The 10,299-nt window shown below is 35.7% G+C and overlaps 2 protein-coding genes across 3 annotated transcripts in view; both read right to left on the reverse strand.

The window, feature by feature from the left end:
- LOC117110496 (tRNA-splicing endonuclease subunit Sen2-like) overlaps positions 1-5,486 on the reverse strand; it is a 12,429-nt gene extending 6,943 nt beyond the window's left edge. The window contains exons 1-3 of one of the 2 annotated variants that reach the window (XM_033253222.1): positions 5,385-5,486; positions 3,366-3,576; positions 3,072-3,159 (exon numbers count right to left, since the gene is read on the reverse strand). In XM_033253222.1, the coding sequence (XP_033109113.1) occupies positions 3,072-3,159; positions 3,366-3,560 (283 nt within the window). In that variant the 5' untranslated portion in view covers positions 3,561-3,576; positions 5,385-5,486. Of the gene's footprint in view, positions 1-3,071; positions 3,160-3,365; positions 3,577-5,380 lie in introns of both variants that reach the window. The other variant, XM_033253223.1, reaches the window with a different exon arrangement.
- A 1,766-nt stretch (positions 5,487-7,252) lies between these two features.
- LOC117110483 (ATPase inhibitor A, mitochondrial-like) lies at positions 7,253-9,968 on the reverse strand (the record flags this gene model as incomplete). Its single annotated transcript, XM_033253207.1, is given in 3 exon segments — positions 7,253-7,689; positions 8,908-8,997; positions 9,920-9,968. Coding segments are annotated over 3 exon segments (286 nt in total), but the record flags the coding sequence as incomplete, so codon positions are not given.
- Positions 9,969-10,299: the final 331 nt, after the last annotated feature.

Genomic DNA, 10,299 nt, shown 5'->3' on the forward strand with positions numbered 1-10,299 from the left:
CTCTTTGTTTCTTGCTTTATTCAAAATGTTTTGGTTTTGGAAGCTGATTTCAACATTAGAAAGCATAGCCTACATGTAGTCATATTATAGTAACTCGATACCTATCAAATAAGTAATAAAAATTCGCCATAATTCATCAAATATCCATGGCTTCGCCCCCTGGACCCCCACCGGGGGCCCTAGGCGGCCCCCTGCCAAGTGAGACTCGATTCGCTCCACTAGCCCCCCCCCCTTCGGAGCCTTTAGCCCATCCATCGGGCAGGTCCTGACGCCACACCTGGGTGGATGGACCACCCTCACAAAATATTGTTTAAATAAATAAATATATTTTATATAAGAAGAATCTATGAATATTCAGCTTTCCGTTTACTGGGGAATGAACAACAAGTTATTTGATTGCTAAACAGCCGAAATGGCAATTTAAAGCCAACGAAGTCGCTGGAGGTAATTTTTTTTTTCTTTTTTCTTTTATTTTTTTTTAAGGCCAGGGCCTGTAGACCTCTGACAATGGTGGCGGAAGGCTATACTAAAGCTTCGCATTCTTTCGGGCATAATGCCTAGACAGGATTGTTCATTCATATTGAAATTAGTGTTTTGATGGTGATTTTTTTCATCCAATTGAAATTTATATATTTTATATGAGAAGAATCTATGAATATTCAGCTTTCCGTTTACTGAGGAAAATGAACAACAAGATATTTGATTGGTGAACAGCCGAAATGGCAATTTAAACGAAGTCACTAAAAAGTGACCTCTACGTGCGGTGGGCGGTCAACATAGCACCAATAGAAAAGTGAAAAATGACGGTGACCTTTTTCAAGCAATACAATTTAAACAAATACTAAAGCAATCAGAAAAGAATTGCCTTTCAAATGCAGAAGGGAATACAAAAATCCGACAAGTATTTGCCAGACTCGACTGTGGAAAGACAAAAAATGACCAAAAAATAGCTAATGTCAGCGTGAAACACTTTTGCTAGGCTATCTCGCTCTTGAACTATAATGTTGCAAGAAGAACCATTTCGTATTATTTGGAGCTTTTTTGATTTGTCAATATGTATGGCTGATAATTTTAATTTATTTTGTCAGGTCGAGGTGATTTCACTTTATTTGACAATAGACTGATATTATTTCCACTCACAATAGTGTAGTCGCAATATTACTAATACAAAAGTGAAAGTTAAAAAGGGGAGAAAAGCAAAAATCTCTTGATTGATTTTAAAAGTCGTGTACAGTACTTGCAAAAAGACTAAATTAATCATTGTTTTAAGTTTGAATATCATGTTGTTAAAAATAATAATAATAATAATAATAGGCCGTATAATAATATAACATGCCTATTAATAATAATAATAATAATAATAATGGGCCTTAATAATATAATATGCATATTAATAATAATAATAATAATAATAATAATAAAGATTTGTAGAGCGTAAACATCTTCACCAACATAGGTGCTGGGCAGTGTCAAACAAGCAGTAGAGAAAAAAAACAAGATACATATCACAAGAATATCATCATTTTATTACTTTACCTACTCATTTTTTAACCACAGTTATACCAATGTCTTTCGATATTTCCTTTTCTTTTCTTTCTCTTTCTTACACTTTCCTTTTTTGTCATACGTTTCCTTATCTTTTTCCTATTCTTTCTTATGTTTCCTTTTCTTCTTTTTTTCCTTTCTTATGTTTCCTTTTGTTTCTGTTTCATTTTCTGTTTTAGTCTCTCCTTTTCTTTCTTATGCTTCCTTTCCATTCCATTTCTTTCTTATGTCTTTTTTCTTATTTTCCTTTTCTGTCTTACGATTTCCATTTCTTTTCCTTTTATCTTTTTCTTTCCCACTTTCTTTCTTACTTGTAGTGAAAATCAGGGCCCCCGTGACCTTTTTCAGGAACCATTGATTTAGCATCACTAGATAAAAAAAAATGAACGGGCGGGCATGGGGAACCCTCCAGAAAAAGGGCGGAACGTCGTTTACAGTCAGATAAGCTTCTCTTAGCAGACCTTAGCATATGATCATATATTTTTTCGACAGTATGCAATCTTGTTCTTTTAGATTAGAATGACTTTGTTATTTTTTTGTATTTTTTTTGTATTTTTTTTTTATTAGAAGAAATGTAAACCCCAAATATAGTGCAAATACAAGTTATAAGATTGTGTCCCCTCACTCACAGTTATGAATTTTCCTATCTGTTTTCCATTTTTTCTCTCGGTTTATAAAATACCCATTCGGTGACCATCATTAGATTTTTGCTAATTAAAGCTTGATTTCCGNNNTATTTCCCTGCGATATACAACATTTTTAACACTTTAAATTTATTATTTGTCGTATTAAACAACATGGTAGGCCCAAAAAATAAAAATAAAGCAACATTTTTTTCTTATGAAATTTCCATTTTTCGTGGCGGTGAGTGTGCTAATTAGCCAAATATACAGTAAATTTGTTTTATTCGAATCATCATTTTAGACAAGGTACAAAAAAGTCTGCCATATCTACGACTATACTACATCTGAAGATCGAGAATATAGAAGTTGTTAATAGTTTAAATGATTTTTTGTTCTAGAGTGGATTTTTGATATGCCATTAATAATAGAATCAACCTTAAAATCGATCTTTGCGTGTATGCTGTAACCATGGCTGTAAATTGTGATTGTTACAGCATGCACGCAAAGATCGTACGCGGCGGATACCCTACGCGGTGGATATCCTACGCGGTGCTATTTACACGATCTTTTGTTACTTTTTCGCCAGTGACGTCACATGGTAAAATCATATATAATCGCCTATAACTTCATAAAAAATAGCCAAAAAAAGATTTTAAGGTTGATTCTATTATTAATGGCATATCAAAAATCCTGTCTAGAACAAAAAATCATTTTGCTAGTTCTCTTTTAAAGTGCACACAAGCTAGATGTGTACATTGGACCTCGATTTTAAGTCTTCAAAGACCCTTCTCTTTGCAATTAACTTGTAGTATGTTTATTCATTGCTTCTATTATGCATTTTGTATATATTTTTTTTTAAATAAAATGTAATATATTTTTAATTGCTTTTTTTTTTTTACTTACAATTCTTCCTCTTTAAACCTTGGAATGATGAAATAAACCTTGAGTGTTGTGGTTTTCCTCGAGATAAAATTCCCTTACCGAAAAAACCCTAAGAAAAAGATGAAGAAAAGAATTATAGATGATGTGTTGGGTCATAGCCAATGACCTCTCCTGGAACCTGCCCGGAATGTCAATCAAACTTTAACAACTGACCAATGAGAAGAGGACCAGGAATATGTGCATGTCCTATAGACATGAGTTGTCCCACAAATGCACCTAAATTTAAACTACTACAGTTAATCACAAATGGCTTACCATTTTGTACAAAAAGTGAATATCGCCCTCTTGTGTAACATAAACACTGCCAGCTTTTAGTAAAGCATTGTAATAAAACCAGCGTTGGTTTGAGGCGGGTTTGTTGGTAATGGAGGCAATGGGCACCGGAAATGGTGCCGCTTCCTCGCAATGTACTCTTTTTTTTTTTCTCGGCTCACTTAGCTGGGTAAACATTCCAGTAAATGTTCATCTACCAATATAAAAAAAGAATGTAGTATTTAGCTAGGTAAGGTGTATCCATGATTTTTTAAAAATAATAGTACCAAAATGTCAACAGACCAAAACGGCAATGACAAGTACCAAAACGGCATAGACCAAAATGGCAAAGGAGCAAAATCAATGCCAAGACTAGCAAGTGCCAGCGGGCGCTGGCCGCAGTTATAATTTTCTGAATCGTTTTGAAATTGTCCCATTTGGCAAATCAAATATTGCCATGGCTCTTTTTCCCACTTTTAATGTTTATTATTATTATTTTGGCATTTTTTTACTTTTACGACATAAATTGTTTAGCCTCGTTTTGTCCGTATTTGAAAGTTTTATTTGTTTAAATGTTTTACTGCTTTTACATTGTTCCCCCCACCCACAATCTTTTAAATACTGAATTTGTATGACTATTATTATTATTAATTATTATTATAATTATTATAGTTAATGATATTATTGCTTCTGCAGCTATTTAGCCTTATTTTTACCATATTTAATTCTAGTACACTTTCATGTTTATATTAGTTTATTTTTTTCCGTTTTCACTTTTTTTTATGACATTTTTTAGCATCATTTTGGTTTTGCCGTTTTGACTTATTGCCATTGGCGCTAATGCACTTTCGCACCTAACTTTTAATTCTTAATTTTTTTACTTGAATTTTCTTCTCACAGTCACAACACATAATTATAAAACATTTTTACATGATTCAACCACTCATAAAGTATATTTTTTCAACAAAAAAATACATTTATAAACACAGGTTGATACAGGGTTTCCGCGGTTGCTAGCACGACGAGCTGTACTTTTTTGCAATTAAGTAAGAAATTGCCAGAATGTCTGAGTCAATTCTTAAATTTTGAAAGCATTAAAGGCCAGTCTTACAATTTTAATTGGAATTTTCCCTTGAAACGTCCGACAACAAAATGTGGCATCATGCAGTACCATCTTTTTTAACTTTCTTGTCGTAATCGAGGTTAATCGAACCGACGTTTATCATTGGCATTAATAGTTGTTTTTCTGGATTTAGGCCTAGGCCCTATTTTTCGATCTGTGTACGCATTTGGATCATTACTAATTTTTGAAGTAATTATTGTACGTGTGAATTTCATGTGAACACACATAGTCAAACAGCACCATACAATATAAAGAATGACATTAAATAGGCAAATAGATAAGTTTTCATAAACGTTTAATCAAAAAACTTCACGCTGCAAACTCTGACATTCTGGCAATTTCTTAATGATTGCAAAATGGCAGCCGCTCGTCGTGCTAGCGAACACAGATTTGCTGTACTTATTTGGGGCCTTATTTGTTGAAAAAGGTACTTTGTGAGTGGTTAAATCAGGTGAACATGTTTGTTAATTATATGTTGTGACTGTGAGAAGGACGTTGAGGTAAAAAAATTAAGAATTAAAAGTTAGGTGCCAAAGTGCATTAGCGCCGCCATTTTGGTCTATTGCCATTTTGTCTGGTCAAATAGTGTTGCCGTTTTGGTTTTTTGCCGTTTTGACTTATTGCCGTTTTGTCCAAAAACCACTTAAAGGCTAGGCCTGGCACATGCTACAGAGAGGTCGAGGAGGCTCTTCTAGGCCTGGCCAGGCTGGGTAGGCCACATTCTAGTAGTAGGCCTAGTAGGCCTAGCCTATCTACTACTCTACTAGTAGAAGTAGGGCCTTAGCTAGCCTAGGCCCACCGTTCAAGTTTACTAGGCCTGGGGTAGGCACGACGTGACGACAATATCTCTACTTTATGCACATGACATACAAATAGGCCTAAGCAATATAATTACCTACATAATAAAATATTGCATAAAATTTACAAATAACACTTTTCAACGTGAGTCGAGTTGTTGCATCTTGCCTTGTTGATTTATGAAGTAGAAGTGAGCCCTCTATAATTTCCGTTTTTAACTTCAAAGATGGTTTCTCGTTAGATCTCAGAGATAATAGAAGATACGCTTTTTAACCATTGCATTGCAGATTTTCTTACCATTTACAATAAATTGGGCATTACCGCAAAATACTTTATATCTAATACTGCTTATATATGTATAATTTAATTGTATCTATTTTCTTGCGGATTATAGCCCATGATGTTTGAAGCAGCTAAACAATTTAATTCAATATTACAGTATATAATTATTTTATCAAATAGAGTATTCTTTTATTTTTATTTTTTATTTAGGAGAAAGTTACACATTGAAAATTATGAAAATATTTTTCTCATCAACACAAATCCATTCCTGTCGTGAAAGGCCTATTCTAAGTTTGGCTGGGAATCGATTTTTGTTTTAAAGGTTTGTATATATCAGCATATAGTTGTTTTCATTTTCTTATGTAAAAATATATTTAGTGTGAGCAACTCACTGGCAGTTATTGCATACTGGGTAGGTCTGAATTGATTTTTAAGCATGTTTCCAGATTCCGATGAGGTAATAAAGTAATCCATTGCAATACCACACATACAATTATTTTTTATATTCATCTGGTAGGATTGGAGTGGAGCTGTAGCATGACGATTGCCTTCCACTCTCCAAGATTGGGTTCAAATCCTGCAAACACACCAGGATTCTGTCACTCAACTTGACTATGCTTGCAATGGGACATTATTTCGAGTATTTGGACGTAGTTGCCAGTTTGTGTATGGTTGTGGTTGCAAGGCTGTATATCTGCTGGCATGGTTGACTGTGGATGATGTTGTATGTTGGTGATGTTCCCGTGGTTGCATTGTAAGTTGGCCAAATTTAAAATAATATGAATAATTTAACTGATGGTTTGAACCTTCTTGTATTAAATAATTTTTTGTAATTGTTTCACTGCTGGTTGGGACATCCCTTGGCAATCATTAGGGACATTTTAGTTTGTTTTGTTTGCTTTTTTGAATAAATTTAACAGTCTCTCCAGTTGCATGGTTGTCTCCGGTTGTATGGTTTTAGGGTTGCATAGTTGTCCAAGGCTATATGGCAGTGTGGTTGTACATTGTCGACAGTTTTTGTATTATATCTAACAGCAGGTTATTTTTTTTAAATTTTGATATTGGAAGTACAGTTCCCCCTCCAATTCGAGACCTCCTTCGGGACCTGAAAATGTGGGGTGGTCTTGGGGGTGCGGTGTCCAATTTGAGGGATAACTTTGTGTCATAAGATTAAAGATTTTCATTTGGTTCTTTGACTAAGTGGTCTCAAATTAGAGGGTGCACTGTAATAACTATTTCACAAACAGTGAATTGTCTCTGTCTTATGTAGAAATTCTATACTACTACTGCACTGTATGTTTTGCAGATCCACATACTTTTACTGCAAAAATTAATCAATCAACTGCCGACCAAGTTCTCCAAGCCAGCTTGGAAGTCCCCCCCCCCCCCCCTAAATTTTTCAAAATAAAAAAAAAATGGGGGGAAAAAGGGAATTATTCAAATTATAAGGTTGAGAGTTCCATTTCCTGTCATCCCATGCAATAATCATACATATTTTTACCGCAGCTCCCAATAATAGTGGGGCTGGCTGGAGGTGGTCTAGAGCCTTTATCTGTGAAAAGTCCTTCCCTGGGCCCCCACTATTTCAAAATCCTGAATCTGCCACAGTTGAAAGTCTTGCTTTCTGTAACTGAATCATGCAACTTTTTACTACACTGACAACAAACAATAGTACATTTACAAGAAATTCAAATATATGAGGATCATAATTTAATGCAACAACTGTATCAGTGCTCAAATAGCCATGATTTAAATTTTTTCAAAGTAATAAAATATGACAATAATGTGTTAATCATTATTGAGTTTTTGTTGGTGTTATGGATACAATCTCACTTTAAACGAAATCTTCACAATAATAAATGCTAAATTTAATAAAAAACATTCTATGTAATTTATTTATTAATTATTAAACTATTTTCTGAAGAACTGTAATTTTCTTCTGCGCACACACTCGGGCCTGTAGCTCTAGCGTAAGGGTTAATCACTGTCACTGCCAGCATCATCAATCTGGGACTTTTTCTTCTTTAGTCTTTTAATAGCTTCGTTATGGCGACGGATTTCATTTTCGTGAGCGTCTATTTCCTCATCATGGTGTTCTTTCAATTGCTTCAATTGCAATGCTTGCTAAAACATAAAAACAATTCAAATATATAATTCATAATAACAATTTAATAAGACAGTAAAACTACAAACAACATAAAAGAGAATAAATGTTGATTTTGTAGCACTTTCTTTAAGTAGAATAGCTCATCCCAGAAGTTTTCAAGATAATTAAGACAAAATGATTGGATCACTTTTTTGACTAACAAAAAATAAATTAAATTAAATTGGGGCAGCAGGCAGCAAAAAATTAGTGGGTCATGTCAATAATAATAATGGTAGACATAAAGCCCTTTCACATCTGTTCAGGTTTCCGTTCATGTCCCAGCTCATGTTCTAAAGACATGTTCTGCTCACATTTACTCCGTTCCAGTATATGGCAACCGGCTATACTGTAGTTTCCAGCTACTGCATCAAATCGGTCTACGAGAGGTTTTTTTCCCCACTTGATTGAATACCATATGACTTCTGACCACTCAAAAGCCACAGTTTCGAAAGCAAGAGAGAGGGCAATGGCATCGGCGGAGGCAAGATCAGGCCTAGGTTTAGGTGATGATGTTATAGAAGAATTGCTAATGCAAATCCAGTTAAATACAACATGATATGATAAAAGTTCTAAAGATTACAGAGACGACAAACAGTGGAGCATCGTATTTTCCGAAACTGGGACCCGGTCTGGCCTCACAGGTACATGCCTAGAGTGGCCCCCGAGGGACTTCGTACATGTCTAGGCCTAGGCATAGTTGACTCTTCCAGCCTAGGCTAGGCCTAGCTAAAACTGTATTTGCGTGTGCGCTTGAATAGATTTGAACAGTTATCAAAAAACTGAAACATGAATAGAAAACTTGAACTGGAACCTTAAGAGATGTGAAAGGGCCTTTATATAGTGCATTCTGATGAGTCCTTTATGCAATTCACACAATCATTTCCCCGGTCATTTGATTAAATACCTATGGAACACAAACTTAACTCCCCAGGAATATACATTATGTTGTAGCAGCTACTTAGCATATTTGGCCAGATACCCACTTATACTCCTCGGTGGAGGGAAGCAATGCCTTGCTCAAGGACACAATTAGAAATGCACAGCGAGGGATTGAAACTCGCACCTTGAGGTTACGAATCCAAACCATTCCCCCTTCTACAAGCATCAAGCGCCTAATTAAATTTCTTGGCTTAATGAAGTACTATAGTATATAATTTTAATAGTTGCTGCATCAATAAATATAATTTAACACTTACTAATTTTCTAAAGTATTGTTCCTCATGCGCAGACTCCATCTTGCCAAATGAACCCCCAGCATCTCGGATTGTGCCACCAGTTCCGCCTCCCTAAGTTAGTTAAAAAATACCATAGTAAGTTCTTAGGATGGTAGGTAAATTATTTTTTAGTATGCCATAATATTTTGAATCAAACAGCAAATTGTTAGTATATATTTTAAATATTGAAATTTAAATATGTAATGGATTATTATTAAATCAATTTATAGAATGAAATTACTACTATGATTGGATGAAAAATGCAAAATTACAAAACTGACATTCATGCTGGGAGCCTCTTTTTACATCAGTGTGATATAAATGATAATGGAGCCCAGCAACAATAACCTACGATAGCCCAAAGTAGACTTATTTCCAGTGGGATCCTTCTGGTGGTGATTGGGCAGTACACCGGAGACAACCCTCTACTCTTTTCAGTGTACCGCGTTTCTAACATGCACATGGGACCAACGGCAAGCCCATAGCCAGGGGGGTTCGTTGGGTTCGAACGAACCCCCATTTTCATGAAGTGCCCTTTCAACAAAAGCTGGCAAGCCTAGAGCCTATCATCATTAAATAACACCTGTAAATGTCTAGAATGCTGGAGCTTCCGGGGCTTCGACCCCTCAACCCTCACCGGGACTTCGCCCCTGGACCCCACCAGGGGCCTTGGCGGCCCCTGGCCCCCAGCCAATGGTGCTCGCTTCGCCCGCAAGTGCCCTTTTAGTATAAAAAAGAACCCCCCCCCATATTGAAATCCTGGCTACGGGCTTGAACAGCTTAAACATCTCTTCCGAAAGACAGTGCGCTATTGTAACTTGCATGCCCTCCAACTGAAACAGAAGGAGAGCATTGGACGGAATTGAACCGGGACCAAAGGTCCTCCACGGTTCAGCGCACACATAGTAGTTACCACCAGATATAGAACCAACTGAGCTAAGCTGCTTGATATACAATTGTTTTCTAAGAGCAAAGATTCCAACTAAGCATTTACCTTTCCTGCTCCACTTCCCATTTCACCTGACATTGCACAGGTCTGCGTCCTATAAAATAGAAAATAAATAATATTCTTTTAATATACATTATATTTTAGAAATGGAAAGAAGCAAGTTTTAAAGGGTAGTTTTGCACAAGTTTGCAGAAACATGACATAAGTGCATTATTTATATTTCCATACAGGTAATTGTTATTTGTGAACAGAATAGTCTCTAATGATTTGTCTGAAAAATATTATGATTCTAACGTACTGTATAACCCATTCACATTACATTTTTAAATGCTGCTGACTGAGCAATGCAATAGTGAGCAGCAAACATGTAAGCTCAGGTTAGCCCTGGACTACAGTTCAGTATGTTTACACCTACGGTGGCATTC

The sequence above is a fragment of the Anneissia japonica genome, unplaced genomic scaffold (genome assembly GCF_011630105.1).
Source record: "Anneissia japonica isolate Jap-2015-1 unplaced genomic scaffold, ASM1163010v1 scaffold3040_len1308831_cov196, whole genome shotgun sequence".
NCBI lineage: Eukaryota > Metazoa > Echinodermata > Crinoidea > Comatulida > Comatulidae > Anneissia > Anneissia japonica.